This window comes from Alligator mississippiensis, chromosome 12, assembly GCF_030867095.1.
Source record: "Alligator mississippiensis isolate rAllMis1 chromosome 12, rAllMis1, whole genome shotgun sequence".
In the NCBI taxonomy this organism is placed as follows: domain Eukaryota; kingdom Metazoa; phylum Chordata; order Crocodylia; family Alligatoridae; genus Alligator; species Alligator mississippiensis.
Window position 1 is genome coordinate 20,669,180 of NC_081835.1, and position 21,646 is coordinate 20,690,825.

General features: G+C 46.7%; 1 protein-coding gene across 4 annotated transcripts in view; it reads right to left on the bottom strand.

Moving 5' to 3' along the window:
• The window catches only part of FLNB (filamin B), a 134,801-nt gene that overhangs the window by 102,927 nt on the left and 10,228 nt on the right, over positions 1-21,646 (bottom strand). For all 4 annotated transcript variants that reach the window (XM_006272199.4, XM_006272201.4, XM_006272200.4 and 1 more), the window contains exon 2: positions 1,127-1,625. In XM_006272199.4, coding sequence (XP_006272261.2) covers positions 1,127-1,523 — 397 coding nt within the window. In that variant the 5' untranslated portion in view covers positions 1,524-1,625. The remainder of the gene's footprint in view (positions 1-1,126; positions 1,626-21,646) is intronic.

Below are 21,646 nucleotides of genomic sequence, written 5' to 3' on the forward strand. Positions count from 1 at the left end.
ACATACTTCAGCTAGCTACGGTACTAAAAGTGACATTGTAGCCCTGGTCCAGGCAATACGCGAGAAGCAGGATTTCTTCTGCCTTTTTTTGGACCAGCTGCATGTTTGGGACAGACTTCGACAAGCATAAGAGAGACCACTCAAGTAGAAGAAGAATTTATACATTCTTCTAGTCAGAAGCCAAGTCACTTCCACACCAGAGGAATTCTGATTTGCACCAACTCCCACAATGCCTCTTAAAAAAGAGGGGGATTTTTCTTGCCTAATTTTACTCCATGGGATATGGCCATTTGCCTAATTTTAGGCAAATAACCAGCAGCCCTATTTCACTCCATGGGATATGACCATGCTTACCTGCAAGTTCTGGATGAATGAGGATTTCTGTCCACAGAAATCCTCTCCTCTCTAAAGTTTTAGAGTTTTGCATTTCTTTTTGCCTCTCTAAAGGTACAAGAAGCAGGACAGCAGTGTTGTTAGCCTGTCAGCCCTGGTGGGGTGCAGGGCTAACACCATCTAGCCCACAGCCCAAGACCAAGACTTCAGGTTACATTGAACTTTGCAGCATTCTTCAGGTTAACACATTTATAAGTATTTCCCAGTGTCGCCTGGTAGTGTAATATTTTAGCAAGCCTGCAAGGCAACTGCAGCACAGGAACCAGTGGCAGTACTGAATGGCTATACGCCCCGTCTTCTGGAAATACAGTCAGATGAAGAGTCACCAAGTACAAAAAAAAAAAGTCAGACAGCATTCAACAGAGCAAAGGGCAGCGCTGCTGGGAGCGGTAACCATCTCCGCCACCCTGGATGCACACGTCGCTGGCGTTAGTTGACCCCGGCAGTCCTCCCTGCCCGAGTCCCTCCCAGCCCTACGCTCCTGCGAGTCCCTCTACCCATAGGGCAGAGCTCCCCCCACCACACCGAGATCCCAGCAGCATCCAAAGCAAAGGGGGCAGATTAAAACCAGGAGTTTTCTGGGGAGGGCACAGACCCTCCCGGGTGCCTGAGGCCAGCGGGGCCCGTCCCGGGCCGGGGGCGGAAGGCGGCGGGGAGGCGGCCCCCCAGGCACCCTGGATGGGGATGGGGAAGGGGAAGGGGAAGGGGAAGGGGGGTCCGGGCCGGGACTCACCGATGGAGACGAGCTTGATGCTCTCGCGGTCGAGGAACTCGAGGGCCACGGAGACGTTCTCGAGCTGCATCTGGCGGAAGGTGGGCCGCGCGTGGTACTTGCGGTACATGCGCTTCTGGCTCAGCACCTCGAGCAGCGCGATGAGGCGCAGCCCGTCGCTCAGGTCGTGCTGCAGGTTGCCGATGCGCTTGTTGACGCAGCGCAGGTGCTCGTTGCACCAGCGCGTGAACGTGTTCTGCTGGATCCGCTTCCACGGCGCGTCCTCCGCCAGGTCCTTCTCCGTCACCGGCATGGCGGGATCCGGCTGCGGCTCGGACGGCCGCCGGCTGCTGCTGCTGCTGCTGCTGGTCGCGTCCCTCCGCTTGCCCGCGCCCTGGCCGCGCGCCTGCGTGCTCATGGCTCCGCCTCCTGATGTAGCGCCGCTCCCGCCGCTGCGCTCCGCCCGCCCGGCCGGCCGCTCGCTCGCTCACCTGCGCTCTGCCGCCGCCTGCCGCGTGCGCTGCGGGGACGGACAGCACAAGGGCGTGAGCGCCGCGGACACACCGCACCCCCGCCCCGCCCCGCCCCGCCCAGTCCTCATCCCGCTGCCCGGGAGGTTTCTCTGCCCTACGTTTCCCTCCTTCAGCTCGAGACCATTGCCCCTCCTGGCATCAGCACGACCCCGCTGACCGAAGCTCGGTCCCAAACCAGCCCAGGGGCGCCAGGCCTGACCTGGCCGGCTTGCACAAGGCCGTTTGGTTTGGTTTGGTTTTGCTCCAAAAACACCGAGGCCTCAAAGCCCCTGCGCTCAGAGTCGTGACTCGCCGGCAGCAGAATGGCCCTTTCCCCGCGTTGCTCATCGCTCCCTCTGGGTTGCGGGGGGGGGTTGCTGTTCTCTGCCCGAGGGACCTGCTTGGGGGAAGGCTGCGCTTGGGCAGGGCAGGGGGGAGCTGTCACCTACCGATCCCTACTAAGCTCTTCGTGCCCCAGGGGTTTACACTGCTCTTCTCCTCAATGTCTCAGTGTCCCACTAGTCAAGCGAGCCTTTGGTTTACCCCCCTCTTCTCAAAGGCTCAGTCAGTGTCCCACTACTCAAGCAAGCCTTTGTTTTGCAGCGCTGCTGCCCCTGAGCTGCTTGCTGTAAGGATATTCCTGTTTCCCAGCCCTGCAGGTTGTTTTGAACTCATGCCAACTTACACTGGTTTTTGCTTGGATCTTAACAGAATAATGCAGCCCTAGGCCCCTAGCGTCCTAGTAAAGCTTCTGGTTTATTTTTTAACTGGAGAAAAAGAAGTGTTTTCATATGGGATGATGCACCTCACCATCTGCGCTCCCCTCTTCAACATCCTAGATCTGCCTATGGTGGCTGGCATCATAGGTTTGAGGCCTCTGGGTGTTGCCTTCCTATCCCCGGCTTTAGATCTGGTGGGATCAGGGCTCCAGACCTCGCCTGCCCTGGAGATTCACCTCAATTCCAGCTGTTCCCCCAGACAGCTGCCTCGGTATAAAACCCCTGGTGTTGAAAGGCTCTAAACCCTCATTTTCAACAGCTCAGTTTGCTCCTGTCCCACACCTGGGTCAGCTCCATAGGGGCCAAACAGTAGCTTTGGCTGCCTACAGCAGGATTTCGTATCAATCCAGCGGTGCTAGTGGTTATGCACCAGGGCATGGGATCCGGGCACATCCCCAAAGCACCCGAAGTCTTAGAGCAGGGGCATATTTTCTATGCCAAGCAATCATGTTGTTAAAATGATGGGACTTATAACTCAAATTGGCGGGGGGGGGCACACACATTTTATCTATGTCTCAATCTCAGCTGCAGCCTTTTGTGGCTACTCTAATAAATGTAGTCCATAAATACCTCCTGTTCTTCCCCAAGGATGGCAGTGCTCTGTCTACTCCCAAATGACTTGTTACAGCCTTCATCAGTGAAATCTAGGGCCCAGCCTGCACTAGAGGCAGAAATCTGCCTACTAAGGTAAAAGTTTAGCAGCTGTAATAATCAAACCTGGAACCTTAATTTAAACATTCAAACTGGACAGAGGCAAATCTAACCGTAAAAAAACATAAATACAATAAACTTTCAATTGCCTATTAAAAGAAACTGAGAAAACCAATGGCCTTGTGGTTAATGTACCGCACAGCTTTTAGAAACTAAGGGGCTATCTACACGGCACAATGCTAGTGCTATATGCAGGTACCTGAGCTAAAGAATCTAGTTTGGATACCAACAAGTATTATAGCCAAGTTAGCAAAGGGCACCGCCTCAGCTAATTTGCTCTGGTGAGAAGCTGTTAGCCTAGGAAGATTGCTGTTTTAATGTAGCTATCCTGCGTCTAGCACCTGAGCTTGGCTGAGTAGCAATACACTGTGCCATATAGCCATGCCTTAAGGCTGAGTTCCTTCATCTGCCACAGACATCCTGCTGGACTATGAGCAATTCATCTAGCCCTGGCTCACGCTAACAGGCATACAAGTCATTAAAGATAAGCAAGATGGGGCCCTACCATCTCTTTCCTCTGCTTCCTCGTTGTACAATAGAGATAACGCATTCAGCTCTCTCGTCTATTTGGCCTGCCAGCTCTTCAGAGGAGCCTGATGATACAGTTTCTTAGTGCTGGAAGTTAAAAAGGTAGTAGGCAGAGAGAACCATCCCAAACATACAACAGGTTGGATAAGCGTAAGGGCCTGTGTTCCACAGGCATCTGCTGGTTCAACACAGGGCTGTGGAGGATAGAAACGGGCTGCTTGCAGATGTTTAAAAAGAAAACCAAAAAACCCCTGAAGTTTACAGGAAGAAGCAGTGCATTAATTCGACCCAGCTCCACAGCATCTGTATAGTTTGGGTGATTAAGTGGGGTTTTTTTTGGCACTTTTATCTAATCACTGATTTAATCAGCAATTAGATAAAAGCACCAGAAAAGCCTCACTAAAGTGCCCAATCTATACAGACATCGGGCAAGCTGGGTCTAAGTCACTGCCTCTTCTGGGCACCTGCTGGGCTCAGTGTGGGAGCACACCGGGTTTAAAGCAACACTTTTTGGGGGGGGTTTCAGACATCTGCAACCAGCCAGGGAGTCTGTACAGCATCTAGCACACTGGGGCCCCAATACTTGCTTTTAAGTGCTAATGATCTACTACCAGTAAACATTTTTTAAAACAACAATCAAAAGGAGACTTTCTTTTAAACAGAATCATTGAGTAAAGTGTCAACTCTTACCTTTTACATATCTGACATTTATTGGCACGCCACTCCCTACCAACACAAGTAAACTTTGTGATTGACTACTGACTCATGGCAGGGAAGAACTAATAGAACTGCCTTATTTGGTGGGGTCATATTATTTTCTCTGCTTTGGTGAGATTTTGGTGCTAAATATATGATCAGTAAAGGGTACTGGACAGCAGCCCTGATTTCTGCCCAGGCTCACATACCTACTCAACCTTTCCCACAGAAGTACTTCCATGGATTACAAGGTAAGTACATATGTACATTTGCTACATCAGAGTCAATGTTCATAGGCCTTACAAATATATCAGCACCTTATTTCCTTGCCTGTTCTGTGACTGACTCTGAGGATGCTAAAAAGTCCATCAAGGGAAACATTGATTACATCATTATAAATAAAATGTACATTTTGCAAAGCTATCTGGACACTCTACATCCAAATTAGAATGCTGAATTCCAGTTATGTCCTTTAAAAGCTTTTATTCTGTGCTCAGAGTAAACTGCAAGAAGGCATTTTTCAAAACAATGTGGTTGTGATGGCATAAAGGTCCCTGCTAGGAAATAGGATGAGACCCCAGAAACAAAGGTGAAAGTGAGGTACATCAAGAATTGAACCCAAGCCTCAACTGCAGACAGAGTGAAATGCTTTGTGCCACTAAGAAACACGATCTCCTGCTTTAGAAAAAACTAGCGTTCAGGCCATTGGTGCACTGTACATATGACACTGAAGCAAACTCACTGAGCCACATTTTATGGTCTAAGGGATCTCCTTTTGTCCTTCATTATTGGATCAAATGCTGAGTAAGAGCTAAGTAAGGACATCAGAACCTAGCCTACTGCTGTCGTGGATGTAGTGCTGTACATGAGAAAGGCCTTGCCAATGAGATAACGGTGCCAAAGATAAAACAGGCTGCATGTTCTCCCTAGGCACAAGTTGGTACAGCTCAGTGCCACCCAGGACAGAAACCATAAAGTAGGATTGTTTCAGATGCTATTCTACACCTCACCCTTCATCTTATATTTTTGTAGATCCTTCTGGCTAGTGTGTGCAGTGGGGGAGGTTAACCCCATTCCACGTACCAGCCTTTTAACATCAAGATCTATCAATTGTTTATAACTTTTTAATTCCAGCTCCCACCCACTCCACACCCACCAAAGCACACATTCCTTATGAAGAACAGTACCCACGCTGAAGGCCAAGTTTTGACCACAGCCATTTTTGCTGTTGCCTGTTCCAAGGAAGTAGAGCCAAAAAAAAATAATATTTAAGAAATGTTTAATTTTTTACTTTCTCCAACAATTTAAATATGGTAAAAAGAGGTCTGCTCAACCTCTCTAAAGGAGTTCACCTTTGGCACCAGCCCCATATAGAAAATTCAGAAAAGACTCAGAGCAAGTTTGCTTCTTATTCATCTTCTCACTGCTCTCTCTTTCCCTCACCGCAAGCCAGTTCGAACCGGAGAGAATTGTGCACACAGCCACAAATAAATAATTTTGCAAGAATCTTTTTCCTCATGTGACTATCCATCGGGAATCCTGGTTTTCCCTGATAAAAAAATCGCAAATTCCCTGATAAAAAAATCACAAAATCTGTGATAAAAATGAAAGGCCACTATATATAGGTATCAGCTGCACACAATGTTTCATTGATATATTTAAAGTTATAAAGCAATTTGGAAGCCTACCAGTGCTCCAATCACTATAATAAAATAAAGTCTAAATACCTATATATTTTAGCATTAGATTTTGGCATTTTCATCACGGAAAATCAGAGTTCCTGCTGCTGCCCTCACTCACCAGGATGCGGATCCAGCTGTGGTTGCCCCCACCATACTGCAATGCGGTGCTGAGCACCCCTGATATGATGTTGCCCCTCACTCCCAAGCCACAGTGCCCCCCCCAACCCTGCTGGTACCCCTCACTCCCTCCCTCCTGACAGCAGCGCCCCCCTGCACCATGACCCGAGTCCAACTGCAGCTATCCCTGCCACACCCTGCTACTTTATGGTGCTGAGAAGCCTTGACATGCCAGTGCCCTGACCCTGCCCATGCCATTGCCCCTTGCTCCTAAGCCACAGACCCCCCAGCCCTGCCAGTGCCCCTCACTCCAGACCTGCAGCCCCTACTTATCCCCCACTTGCTCCCTTCCAGCAGCAGCTTCCCCCTGCACCAGGACACGGGTCCAGCTGCAGTTGTCCCCTGTGCTGCTTTGTGGCTCTAAGCAGTGCTGGCCCTTGCTGTTCTGCTCCCTGCACCTGTTGCAGCAATAAGGGCTGGGTTCAAGTTTTGGGTGGTCTCAGATAAGTTTAGCTTTGGCTCCAGCCCCCACCCAGAAACCTGGGACAACTAGATTTAAACTGGGGTGTCCTGAATGAACATACTTCTCCCTTGCAACATACCAGCAAAAGCCAGGTTTATTATAGGACAAAGGGGAAAGAAAAACAAAGTACAGCTTAAAGCACTTTTAAATGCTAAGGCTTAAGTTCTGTAGTCCAGAACAGGTTGGCAGGTAAACAACTGTAAATAAATAATACTGCTTTCTTAGTGGACTCTTATTCTTACAACCACTTAAGGTCACCTAGTTCCAAATGCCCATTTCCACAGCTTGCTTAATACTATGCAGTTGTAGCGTGTAGGAGGTGGAGAAGGTGCCATGGCCGTGGCCATGGCCACGGCCCCCTCCCTGTTGGAGCGAGAGGCAGGGCAGGTGCCCTGGCTCCCCACCACTACCAGGCACACAGGCAAAAAACCCTGCCTGCCTGCCCATCCCGGTCGAGGCGCAGGGATGATACCTGGGCTGTGCCACGCTGGCCTAAGAGCACCCGCAGACACTTTCCCGCTTCCCCTGCCCCCACCCACATCCCCTGCCCTGCCCCCCACCCACCCCACTGACTCCCTCTGCAGCCCCTAACCCCACCCTCAGCCCTGGCAGTCACCTGCACCCACACCTGGCCCACAGCCCCCCCCCACTCTGGCACCCCTCATTCCTGACTGACAGTCCCCTGCCAGAGGGGGCCTCCAGCTGGCCTCCAGCCCCCTGGATGCCCCACTTACCCCAAAGGCTCCAAGAGGGAAAGTGAGCCTGAGCCAAGCCCTGGCTGAGTCAAGAGTCTCCAGCCCCACCCCTTCCCTTTCCCTCCCCCTCCGGACAGGGCTTTGGCTTTGCCACCCTTTCTGCAACAACCTCTTGCAGGCTGGGTGGAGCTCTGCCAGGCTGCAGAGCTCTTTGCACAAGTGGAAAATCCATGGGTATCTCCATTAAAATGAAAAAATCTGCATTTCTCTCCATGAAAAGGGAAATCTGTGAGGTTTTCCATTTTTTCCATGGGAAACAGAAAACTTGGATCCCTGATGACTCCTAAGTGCTATGGGCAGTCTGAGGCTCAGGCCCTGAACTGAATCTAGCTCGCTTGTCTTTGCTGTCTACCAATGAGATATGATGCACCAAGAGACCGATCCAACTTGGAGCAGAAGCAGGTTTCCAGCAGCAGCTGCCCTGACCAGGGACAAAAAGATGTCTTCTGAAGGCAATGGTGGAAGGAGCTCCACGGGAATAGGAGCTGTGCAGCCACCTGAAAGCCAACCATAGATCAGTAGGATTCTTGTGCAATGTGCAGGAACTTCAGCCACAGCTGTCACCCTGCGGTTGTAGTTGTGACTCTGACTTGCTTCCTATCACTTTCCCTCCAAGGCTGCCAAGAGCTTGCCAGTGTAGTGCCCAGGTACCAGGACTGTGCCCAGGGCCATATTTAGCCCCCAAAATTGATTTACTTATAAACTAAACTTGAAGCCATTTCAACAAAAATGAACGTTTTGAACTTTCATCAGGAGACAGTGGAACAAAAACACGAGCTAACCCAAACATCCACACTTACTGAAACACCTTCCTGGCACTGTATATTATTACATGTGTACTAATGTATGCCTGAGAGAAATACCTTGCATGTATATTTGCACAAGTAAATGTGTGTATGTACAGAGAGCGATTTTTCAACACTGCATTCAAAAGCAGATCCGGTTTCTTTTATTTGTTCTAGATGGCAACCATCTTTCTTCGCCAGCTCCTCTACCGCTCAATGAAATGTGTACGTAGAGGGATGAACATTGTCATTATTAATTTCACCTTCAGCAACTGAAAGAATGATGTTTTCCCACCATTTTGAAAATGCTGTTACTCACTGTTTTTTCATACTAGTTCAATGGAAAACTGAACCTGAAGAATCCTCCTCTACTAAAAAAAAAAAAAACCTATGAAAATATTGCTATGAAAGAATAGGTACACAGTAGTACACTGATTACAGTGCAACTGAGAATAAGAAAAAGAGACAAAGATAAGTTAAAAGTGCCAGCCTTGGCAGGGGGTCCTACTAAAGTCAGTAGGATTCTTGCTTGAAGTCCTTTGTTGGGAAAAAAACTTCATTGTTATACATACAGCACGGTGCTAAAACCATGTGACAAGAATGACACGTCCTTCTGTGTCCACATCGCACTTCACCAGGTAATACTTATGCCACTGCCATTTCGCTGATGGAATCAAAAGTACTGAAATGGGTGTCATAAGCCCTGTATTACTAATATTTGAAGGAAATTCTCTTTTTTGCTTCAGGGGAAGGGGAGGGCTCTTAGAACGAGAGGAACTGAGTACTGTCTGTAATGCTCCCTTGTGGTTTGGGTGTGTCTGGTGTACAGGAAAGTGACAACTGTGAAAATCACTCTCCCAAATCAGTTAGGCTGAAAATACCATAATGCATACACCCAGAATGAGCGTGGCGTATTCGCTTCTGCAACCCAGTTTGTCACTAATGACAAAAGCATCTAGATACCAACATGAAATGCCCCTGAAGAGTTCTGGTTGTAAAAGTACATCTTGGACATATCTGTTGTGCACAGCTGGAGTCAAATGAGCGATCTGGGAGATCAAGTGAAGTCCTTCTTAGCCCTCCAAACCCTTCTCATCTTACCCCCTAATTAAAAGCTGTATGTTCTCAAGAAATGTTTTTCCAGGCAAACCTCTGCAAAAGGACATCATGTTAGTGTATAGTTTTTTGGAAGACTAGTGATAGTAGTAGGGAATAGCAGCTCTGAACTCTTGCTATTTCAGGAAAGGGTGGTCTTTTAACACTTTACTTACAACAGGAGGGTGTGGGGGAGATGCCATTACTGGAATTCACTAAATTAGTAAGCTGACAGCACATGATAGTAGCTGACTCATGGAGCCTGAGGTTTGCTTCATAATAACCAACTTTATCACAGTCTCATGTGATGATGTGCTCTTGGATCACTCAAGATCAGCTACTGCTTATGAAAGAGAGCCCAGACATCTAGGATACCAGGCATATCAGAATCAAAAAGCTTTTGTATTCTTTAGCGACAACTTCTCTTGTTCTACAGAGGAAAAAGAAGCAGAAGTAATATCGAATGCTAATCTAACTTCTGCAACATTTGGAGAGAGAGAAATTCCTAGTAAATAAAGATTTTGGACTTAGATTTTGGAGGTACGAAAACTTGCTCTGTTTCTGGCACTGTTTTTCCCTCTATTTTTGCAATACCCTCATCTACTGTTCTCCGCTTTTCCAGTTGGGAACAGTACACTTAAAATATATCTATAGCCCTAATACATGAGCAAATAACTGATCTCAACAGAAGTACCCACAGTATAGCTAAAAGACACACACTGCTTTATAGCTGCATCCCATCTCAGCAGCAATACCTTTTGAAAAAACAGTAATATGCCCATATCCTTTCTAAAGCCCTTTGTCAAACCTACCCATAAGGGTTCCTGAGACTTGGGAGTTGTCAGGGCAATGGATGCCAGGACAAGGATTGCAGCACCCAGACATTTTTGGAAAGTTAGCAGTCAATTTAAAACATTTATAGGTCTTCAGCATGTAATAGTCTTAAGCAAACACAGTGTGGCATTGTCTGTTTCAACAAAAGCACATGTACAAAAAGTGCTACAAAGTAAAACCTAGTACTTAGCACATTCAAGGCACTGGACAACTGCTAACTAATCCTCCCAATACCCATGCAAGAGAAGTATTATTCCAATCATGTTAAACATGGGGAAACTGAGGCACATTGAGACATTAAGAGGCTGTTTTTGGAGGTGTCAAACTTAATTTGATTTCAGCAGGGGCTCCTGATGGTTTGTACCTCTGAAAAAAAACACTCCCTAAATGACTTGCGTACAGTCACATGATTAGTAGGAGTTCCTGTGTCACCATTTTGTGCTCCTAACCAGCACTGCATCTCAAGTGTCAAAATCGGTCTTTAAAGAAGCTTAAATGCCCTTTTGCACCACTTTAATGGTGTTGCTGTTCGCACTCTCCGCAGCATATTCCACTTTAAATTACTTTGGTACGTAGCAAGATAAAACACCTCCGAGGTGTTTTAGTTTGCTACCTAACAAAGTGCAACAGTGCACGGGGCACTGGAAGCCGACGTGCTCAGGGCTTGATGGGCCCCAGGCAGCTCAGGGGCTGTGGGACCCGGTGGCAGCCTATGCAGGCAGGATCCACTGAAGGGAAGAAAAAAAAAAGCAGCAAGCCTGATCTTTTTTTTCCTCTCCCCGGAGCCTGCCTACCTGCCTGAGCCGTGTGGGGGCCTGGTGCTTCCTCCTGTGGCTGGGGGGGAGAGGGGGAAAGGGCGGTGCTTCCCTCTGTGGCCGCGGGGGGCGGCAATGCTTCTCTCTGTGGCTGCAGTGCCCCTCAGGACTGCCCAGGCCAGGTGCCAGCAGGCAGGTGCCACCTGGGGGGCCCCCTGTGCAACTCAGGGACCGCTTGGCCTGCTGGCCATTCGCACCCACCCGCCCCACCACCAAAGATGCAGTTAATGATTGGGCCCCCATCCTTGTGTACACACCAAGGGGGTTTAGTTCAGTTTACTTCTCCCTAAATTGAAGCAGTGTTTTAAAAAACCCACCATTTCAATTTAGGGAAAACTAAACAGAATTAAACCTCCGTGGCTCATACAAGCAGCCAAGTTTCCCCAGTACAGAGCAGAAATATTCTTCTTGCCATTCCACTCCCAGCTTTAAAAGGGAGCCTAACATTTTTCTCATTTTATCAATGAAATAGCCCTTCAGCGTCCTTTTCCACAGCTCTGACCTCACAGGCCACCTTGGTTCAAGGTGACCTATGCCAGCAGAAGGAAAAGGGAAGACAATTCATTAAGGCTTAGCACTGATTTGATGGGTTGCATCCTAAAGATATTTTTGGAAGTCTTATTCAGTGGCTGTCTGGGAAGGGGAAAAGTTCCTAGCCTCTACAATAGCATCTGTAAAAATTCGATCAGTTTGTTTTGAGCTGTGGGCACTCTGGTTATTCTAACTCTCCTTGCCTTCCATATTCTTACCCTGCACCCAGACAGGAACATTGGTGAGAACAAGCTGGTTGAATGCAATCCAGTGGAGATGTCTATAGTGAAGATGATAGTGACCATTTGCTCTTAAGCCTGTAACTTGGTAGTCTATTTATGCCAGCAATTGCTTTAGAGAATCAAGTAGCAGCTAACAGCTAGGGTGATATTTTCTTCAATTCTTGGCCAGAAGTGTTACCACCTTCTCTTTTGTATGGACAGATCTTACACTTCCCATGTATGCTTTTACCATTTCGAGCTTATGCTCCCGCACTGAGTGATACTGTATTTTATGTACATCTAGGAGCTGAAACCAGTGAAGAATGAAGCTGCCTATTTAGTGAGCAGTTTCATGCTGAGAGTATTTCATGCTACCATTGCTTTGGGATCTGTGCTGTCTGCAGATTGTCCTTCAGTTCAAATTTAAAGTGCTGATTTTGACCTTCAAAGCTGTAAATGACCTAAGACACGCCTACTCCCTCTGCCATTCTACCTTACCACCTTAACAGGCATGGGAGGAGCATATGGCAGGGATTTCCCTGGGACAGCCTCTGGATTTTGGAATTCCCTCTACTTCTTGGTCCAAAATAGCCTGACTTGTTCCTCTTCAGGACCTTCTGTAAGGGTCAGCTATTTTCCTGGGTCTTTTGGGAAGTATAGGAGGAAATATAGACAAAATTCAATAGAGTCTCAGGAGAAATAGGGTTAACATAACTGTTGCTTAATTGTGCAGTGTAGCTTCCTATGTGATGGGAGATAGCTCACAACATTGGACAGGCACCTTTTGGGCTGAGATATAGAAATAAATAAATGCATGCTCATTTCCATGTACTAAAACAGTGGTTTTCAAACTGTGGTCCGTGGACCCCTGGGGATCCTCAGACTATGTCTAAGGCGTCCGTAAAAGATAACTGTGATCAATCAAAAGTATATCAATACCCACACTTACAATTCAAACAGGTCTACACTTCCATTCAAAATTTTTAAAGGGGTTCACACCTCCATTTGAAATTGTTTAGGGGTCCACAAATGAAAAAAGTTTGAAAATCACTGTACTAGAATATAGTTGGATTGGTCCCATCATCTTTTCCCATCCAAACTCCCACCAAGAACTCTGATTACAAAAATGCCCACTCCAGAACTATGGCAATGAGTAGTTAAATGACATTTAATGTCAATAATTACATTTTAAATTAAGTGAAAAGATCAGGGTTTCACTTCAAAGACTGAGGGTCAAGCCAGAGCTCATGCAATATCTCCAAAAATATGTACACTACACCGAGTTCATTAGACAGCTTGAGGGGCCACTTGCACATGCCTTCCAAGTCATAAATGACTGCTAATCCATTAAGAATACAGTTGGGCACACATTGTTGCCTATGTCCTTGGGCTTCTCTAGGTAGCAAAATTCAGTCCCTCAGAAGCATCTGTCTGGGTTTAAACATCTCCAAAACAAAATGCACTGCTTCTTTCAAGCTGTGCAGATCTCAAGAAATCTGGCTGAAAGCCCTTCCCTATTTACTGCTGTTGATGGTTTTTTTCGTTTTTACTCTAGGACAAAACTGACATGCTTGAGCACAGACGACTGGCCAAGCTCCTCGTCTGGACAGCTGGATGAACCATACAAAGGAATGTCTTCCACAGGAACAGTTTATATATTTTTAAACAAGTCAGAAGGCTGCTTTTATGTGAAATAAACAACATTGCTGACCTATCTGTAACCAAAGGGAAAGGTTACTAGCTTATTAGGTTATCTTGGCAGTTCATGCTTTAGGAGGCAGGGTCAGTTATGATGGGAATGCAGATGGAGGGAATGGCTGAATGCATGAGTATTCATGGTATTTAGTAAGAATGGCAGAACACAGCTGACTATTCATAACTATCACTTCCATTCTGTTCTTCTCATGATGAATAAAAAAATTATGAAAAAAAAACAACCACCCAAATGCTGTTGCCCTTTGTAACTCTAAAAGGCCCAGATCTCCCTTTAATTTTTTTAAGTTCTCACAAAACATATTACTACCAGACTGAAAATGTGCCTGAGAATTGTAAGTCCAATAGCTGATTTTTAAAGCTCTTTTCTGGCCCTCTGGAATGGCTAAGAAGCCTTCACTGCACCATCAAAAACACAGTTCTCAAATACTGTCCCAGTGCTGCCTCCTGAAAGGTGCTGGGCACTCTTGTCTTGCTCCAGCTGAGCAATTAATTGTACACAACTGAGCATCTGAGTTAAATTGCATGTAGGGCTTGTATTCAATGGGATGTCTTTTCTCTGCTTGCATGTAACACTATAAACTTTATAATGCCACACCTAATCAGTCCCAAACATGTTGGAGAACGTGTTAGGCATCAGCGGGCAGTCCCCTGCTGATTTTCAGTGAATATCTGACCAACACCAGGAGGATGCCATGGAGGTATTGGTGCCTCTTGGACCTACTTAGCTGAGCCATCCACATCTCTGTAACTGCTGAGCCATTAATGCATGCCAGCATAACAGTGCACCTTGGCTTAGCCCTGCCCATTCTCCCAATACAATTTAAAAGTGTTAACTGAAAAAGAAAGAAAAGAGAATAGGACTGGGTCAGAGGGAGGGAATGGGAAGCATAAGGGAATAGGGTTGCACATAGAGGCCCTGGCCAAAGGAAGCAGGTGAGGATGGTTCTGGAAAGTCCTTGAAGCAAAAGAGGATGGGAGGATGGCACACAGGGAGCTGGTGGGGTGGGGAGGAGTGGGACAGAGGGATGTATTGAGATGTGCAATGTGATCATCAACCTACAGAAACCTCTAGTCTCCCTGTAAATCAATGGGACTACTTACACGCTTCAAGCTAAACATCTGCTTGTGTTTTGTTTGACTGGGGCTAAAACATTCAGTATCTTACAGGATCAAGTATTGAGAGCCCAGCACTACAGTCTATATGTAGTAAGTGGGAGATCTGGTTGTATACAGACAGCAGAGTAAGGCCCTGAAGAGATTAATCTTCAGAGATTAATCTGTTGACAAGCGAGAGGAGCCCCCATGAGTGAAGAAGGGGTAACACTGAGCTAGTGAGCTGGAAGTCAGGAGACCTCTGTTCTAGTCCTTCCACTGTCACTGTCTCCGTCTCACAGTGATGCCAGGAAAATGACTTAACTTCCTTGAGCTGCTTCTTCCCCATCAATGAAATAGGAGAGAGCAATAATGCTTACCTACCTACCTTTGTGAAGAGCTCCAAAATCTACAAGCAGAAGAGACAGTATGCAGCATGCTGACACAAGGAGGGAGCTAGCAAAGACATTACTGGTGAGGTTAGCTGAAAGGCAGATACTAGGTTTGTCTGGTTCTGTGTACATCCCTCAAGAAAGCTGAACCTGGCTAGATATAACAGAGAAAAAGCCCTGTCACCCTGTCACATGCTGCCTGATTCACATTGGCCAAAAAATTAAAAATAATTCCTTTTCAGTCTAGAAATGTTCCAATTCAAACTGAATCAGCTCAGCAAGCCTGGCTTAACTGGCATGGAATTGCACGCTTGACATCTGGTACAGTGCTCCCAGCTAGCAATGCTGTCTTAATAAATCATATACATTATATTTGCCTGGTGGTAAAAAGTAATGGCACAGGGGCTGTGCTGTGACAAGAAGAAAACTAGCCCCAAAAACTCACAGCCCTTATAATCTAGGGTCACTAGAAGCAAAGTACAGCCTCAACAGAAGGCCTATGCCCTACCTGAGATCATATTTAGAAAGCTTCAGAAAGGCTTACGTTTTCAGCAAGCCCTTCAAGCAAGGATTAGTTTCACTCTGAAAGCAAAGCCTGGAATACCAAGAGGAACAAAGCGAAGGCACACAATGGTAATCACATTGCCAGCCTCGGGGTGGCTCAGAGGTGTGTATCCATGGTTGCCCCTTCCAAGGTGATGCTCTTGGCACATCAAACCAAACAGACTGGGCCTGATCCTGAGCTTGCACGCTTGTTCAGATTCTCAAATGGAACGATTCCCCTCCCCCGCAATGGAGAATCCTCTGTGATGCGGGAGCCGTCTGCATTGTCATTACAGGTATTATGGATGACTCCATTTCCCTGGTTATTTTTATACTGCTGCTGGCTGGAGCACACAGAATTGCTTCAAAGGAGGCAATAACAGGTCTGGTAAAAAGCTGAGTGGGAGAGGGATGATACAGGAGGACTGTGCCTTCAAACAGCAATTCTAACAAGATCTGAACCATTAAGGGGTTCAGGGGTGTGGAGAAGCTCCTTGAATGGTTCCTTTCAAGCTTGGGAGCAAAACCACAAAGACCCTAAAAAAGGGACTAGCTGAGGTGAACTACCAGAAGCTGTTGAAGGTGTTAATGAAAACCTGCCAGTCTGACTGCTGCACAGACATAGGAGGAAGTGAGCAAAACAGGCTGCTTCTCCCTGCAAGAGATGGAATTAGATGGGCCAAGGGCCAAGGTAAAAATAACATTCTTTTATACAATATAAGCCCCTTGCTGGTTTTATTCTCTAAATGCTGTGTAATCGTAAGGAAAATAAATAACACTTTGCTCTGAAGATGCTGGTTCTGTGTCATTGCAAACATAAGTGATCACAGGCTCTGAAAGGGAAACTCCCATGGGGTCCCAACATGAGCTGGACCTGCTAAAGAAGTTGTGGTTGGTATCTGGGGCTGTAAGCCAGGCCCTGGTCTAAGGCCTCAACAACAGAATTTCAGCCCCATAAAAGTAAAGGGCTGAGGCCCATGGAACTACAGTCAGTGAGGTCCTGAGAAGGGACAGGGCTAATACTCATACTTTGGGTGCCTTTTCTCTTTAGATTATAAGCTCTTCATCGCAGGGACTATATTTTATGTGTTTGTTCATTAACTAGCGTGGTGGGGGGCTGTGTGTTTACTAAAATACTACAGCTGTTAAGATATATAGATGCTTTGATCTCATTATACAAGTGGTTCTCTCATGGCTGGTGCTGAGACACACAGTGCTTTGCTTTGCACTGGGATTCCTCTCCATGTTCTAGTAAGTTTTAGATATTAGGAAGAATTTTCTTACTCGTAAGTTAGTAAAGCACTGGAACAAGTTACCCAGAGAGGTGGTGAAAGCTCCATCCTTGGAGGTTTTCAAAACCTGGCTCAACAAAGCTTCAGCTAGGATGATCTAGTTGGGGATGATCCTGCTTTGAGCAGGGGGTTGGATTAGATGTGACCCTCTGAGGTCCTTGCCAACCCTAACTTTCTATGATTCTAAGTTTCAACATCAAGTCCTACCCAGTGCTTCCCACCTCATACTCAACAGTGCAGTCAGGACAGCAGTTTGGAGCTGCTCAAGCTCCCTGGATGGTTAGCATGCTGTACACACCAGTGGTTCCCAAACTCTGACAGGTTGTGCACCACCAATTTAAAACAACACAACTTTAAGTACCGCCAGCAAATTTGTGTTATATAAAGTAATTATAATAAATCTGTTAATGCGTACCACTACCAGGTTGTCTGCATACCACTGGTGGTACCTGTACCACAGATTGGGAACCACTGCTGTACACAATGGAGCGGAAGTTGTGGACCCCCTTGGGTCTGATGTGCTAATGTATTGCTACAATTACCCGAGGAGGTTGGGACCCACTCCTGAACTAGCAGTGAATAGATAGTCTGCATTAGGTGAACCAGCAGTGTCTTCTGCCAAGTTCCAGATAGAGGACTCCACGGAGATTCAGGGCTCTGCAGGGCAGCTGCAAGTTGGGTGTGTGCAGATGCTGCAAGAGCAGTGTTTCTCAACCTATGGGTTGTGACCCAAAAGTGTGTCACAAGAATATATGAAAGGGTCGTGAACAAACTTTAAAAATGGATTCTCCTTTAAAGAAGAAAAGCATCAGAAACTATGGCTTTGCCCTTGCAGGCTGTCAGAATTCCAGCCCGCAAGGGGCTGCTTAGGGCCCCATGCCCTACACGTACCCCCTGCCCCACATGGTGGAGGGGCTAGGGCCTGGGGGCAGGGAGCAATGGGTTGAGAGTGAGAGGCAACAGGTCAAGACTGGCCATCAATGTTTACAAATGGGTTGTGGTACAAAAAAGGTTGAGAACGACTGCACTTGCACTAGAAAACAGGCCACCAACTCTTCCAAGTGTCAGCCATAGACAGAGGCCTTGCAAAGCATAAGAATATGCCCTGATGCCACATGCAGCCTCAGGTTTAGGGCTCCTCTCCAGCATTCACCCTCATGAACAAGAGAGACTGCTCCTGTTCTGTCAGGGAGACAGCGACAATCTCACACTAAGCGGTCTTTTTGACTGGACCCTGCTGGCTCTCCATCTGTCTCTCATACGGCTCTCTCCCACATGTCTGTACTAGTCCCCCTCCACCTCTCCTTTGAAGCTGAAATAAGTTACACCTTTTATTTGCAGAGCATCTCCAGGGTTATGGGAGATTGGCATGCATGTAGGCATGAAAATTAGACACTCACTTCTTTCCCTGCTACATCCTCTTTATCTTACCTCTCTAGACTCACAGATGGCATGAGATATTCCTCTCAGTCTACCAGGATGTGTGTGGTGTGACAGCCACAAGATTGCCAAGTTCAGGCCATGTAATGTTTTGTGCAGTTGCCCAGCAAACACCAGGATGTTGAAACCAATTTGATGATGCTTAGTAAGGGGCAGGAACATACAGAAAGGAGTACATTCAGCTCTAGATTACACTGTCTTTGTCCTATGACCCAGATGTGAGAGTGAGTTCGTCTACACATGCACCCATCTGCGTGGTTGTTACTGCACAGTCATTTAGTACTTGCTTTAGCAAGCACTAAGCAACTGCACAGTAACCACCATTACTGCATAGTCCCAGTGGCACACGGGTCATTTCCGACCCTACTGCGCAGTAGTGTCGGCCTCACAGTTCATGCTTGCCAACACTACGTCACCATAGCTTGTCACTACAGTGACATGCCACCTTGTGCAGACATGTCTAAGCTGAACAAACCATACATTGAACCAGAGAAGGAAAGAGGTAATAACCTGTCCCCTGACAGGAACAGAAAACACTCCCGGTGCACAACACCTGCCACAAGTGTCAGCCTACAGACAAGGCCCTCCAGATGTCATCAATCGCCAAGAGGGAACAAGACGAAAAGGGAACAGGCAAGCCTCAGAGGCAGCTGTTTTGACCACAGACATATATATCCCTAAGGGAAGCTGGGTTTAAAGGATTAAGAGATGAGGGTGGATTGGGGGAATGAGGGATTCCTTTCGGAAAGGGAAGTCTGTTTGACGGGGAGTGACTATGAAGGTCTCCCTGAGTTGTTCTCCAGCTGTGGCACAAGCTTATTTATTCTCTTGCTTTTTGAAGCAAAAAATATTTTCTTGGAGCTGCTTCCTCTTTTGTCCCCACTGTGACTACTGAGATGACTGTGCCTTACAGTCTGGAAGCAAATGAAGGTGCGACTGTCAGATGTACCAGCACACCTGCGCTAACATAATTAAGCTACCATGCCTAACAGTAGCAGTGAAGACAGTGGCACAAGCTTTCATGTGTGGTAGCTGAGTATAAATCCTTCAGGGACTCTAGTATGTACCTGACTGATAGTGTGTGCATCTGCTGTTGCTACCTGTACTAGTGAGGTTAGGCTAATATCAATGGGCTGGTATGTGCCACTAGACTGTGGCAAGTTCAGCAGGAGAATATGATGCATGAGTGTTTGCAAACTGATAAAATGCAACCGCAAAATACATTGAGTGGCGTTGTCATTGGTGCTCCTGGAGGGTGACACTGCATTTAATGGGCTGGCTACATTCCAAGGAAGCCTCTTATCCTCTTCCAGGCCCGAAACACTAGATGGGGAATAAACATTGGCAGAGGCTGTCTGTCTTGGGGAGAGGGGGAAGAAGGCCAAAGGTAGCCTAGTCAGGGTGTGCGCATAGCCCTGGGGCTGGGGTGAGCAGCTGGCCTTTCCCAGCCGGGGGTTGCACTCTGAATGTGTGTAGATGTTCAGTGGATTGGCCTAACCTGTTCCTGATCAAGCTTAGTTCCTCTCCTCAGGTGAATTAGTTTAGATCACGCCGACCATTTTTGACAGATCTAACCTCCCCAAATAGATTCGCACTTACATTGGCTTAACCCTAGTTAGATTGATCTAAGTGTAATGTCTGCACATACGTTAAAGAACAAAGGCATCCATTTAAGAAAATCACCCCTCCTGATATTTTTAGTCAGTGCACACTGTTTGCTACCTCTGCCATTTATATAGGACATCATCTGCCACTTCAGAAGGACAAAAGCAATGACCTCCAAATGTCTGTGGGACAAAAATAAAGCTTGATGTTTTCTGAATGAGTAACTGTGTGTCCCATGCATAGCCAGTGCATGAACTTATGTAAAAACCATAAGTTGCAACAACCTGTCTCTCACCTACTGACCACCTCAATTTACAATTTCATTGACTGGCATTCTTGCATACATACTGGCCTCTGCCTGCTTTACCACTTCATCCAGGAAGAGCACAGACCATCTGCAGATGTTTCTTCAGCCTGACAAAGGGTGTTTGTGCCCAAAAGCTTGCTAAGAAGAATTTTTCCATCTATTTGAGTTGGTCTAATAAAAAATATTGGATTTACCCAAAGAACCTTTTCTCTCTAAGTTGCAACAAGTCATTAGTCTTGCTTGGTTAGGACAGCGGAGGCATTCCCCCAGCAAGACAGACAGCTGTGAAGAAAAAGTCAAGCCTCCCCACTCCAAACTCCAGGGCTAGGGACAGAAGTTACACATAAACCAGTATAAATGCTCAAAAACTGGTTCAAATCTGTAACACAGAAGAAGTTCAGTGCACATAAACTGCTTTCAAAATGGCCAAAATCAGTTTAAGATACACCTGGATGGATATAGACTTAATCAATTTAAAGTTACATTGGTTTATTGAACTTCTGTCCCAGATCCCCTCCAGATTCAAATTAACTCACAGTCCTCCAGCATCCCAGGACGCTTTGCACCTCCCCCACAAGCCCCCCAGCATGGATGGGCTATCTTTGGCCCAAACTCTTTGCTCCAGCCCACCAGGGAGGCATGCCTTAGTGCCCACCAGTTTCTGGGCAGAGCCACTGCAGGCATGTGGCTGCATGTCCAGAAAGAAAAGTGAATGTCTGTTCACTTGTTTATCAGTTTGTTCTACACAGCTTAGACTAGCCTGAGAAGATTGAATTGATTCAGCCTCAGGCTTTTTGACTGTCTGTACTTAGCCCAAGAGGCAAAAATACCAACCTACTCATGCTTGGGTAAACAGGAAAAAGAACTGTCTGCCTCAGGACCTACCTCAGCTTCCACTCAAGTCAATGAGACCTCCACAACTTCCTCAATGGAAGGTTACAATTGCACACCACAACTAACGTCCACTTCTGCAAGCAGCCACCCATATTTACCTAAGGTTCTCACCTAAGGTTCTCAACTAAATTTAAGAGGGAAGTATTTTACAATGCTGCCACCTACTGCCAATAGGTAAGACCAACAAGGGCATTCTTCAGAGTAGGCTATAGACTCCTGGAGTGTCAGGTCCTGTCTTGATGCTCCACTGCTTTGTGCCTATGTAGTTATTTGCATCCATACAGAATAGTTACAAAATTCTACCATTCGTTTGCTTTTACAGTTACTTTGCACAGATCAGACTGACTGTCCAGAGTGCAAAACAATGGGGAACCACACCCTTACAACACTGTTATACACAAGTACAACATTTTGACAGAATTACAGCACAGAGCTTAACAAGAGGGAATGCAGACTTCGTAAACTCACCATCTTTCTAGTTTCAAGACAGTCAACTCCTAATTACCCAAGCACACAATTCTGATTGTGCCTACCTTCGTGTCAGTTGGGAGCCACTCCACAGAAGACAATGGAGCTAGTCCACCGCAAAGCCAGCTACCCTGCGAGTTGGATGCACGCTCCCTCTTGCTAAGATTGATTTCAGAAAATACATCACTTGAAACCAATACAAGGTAAA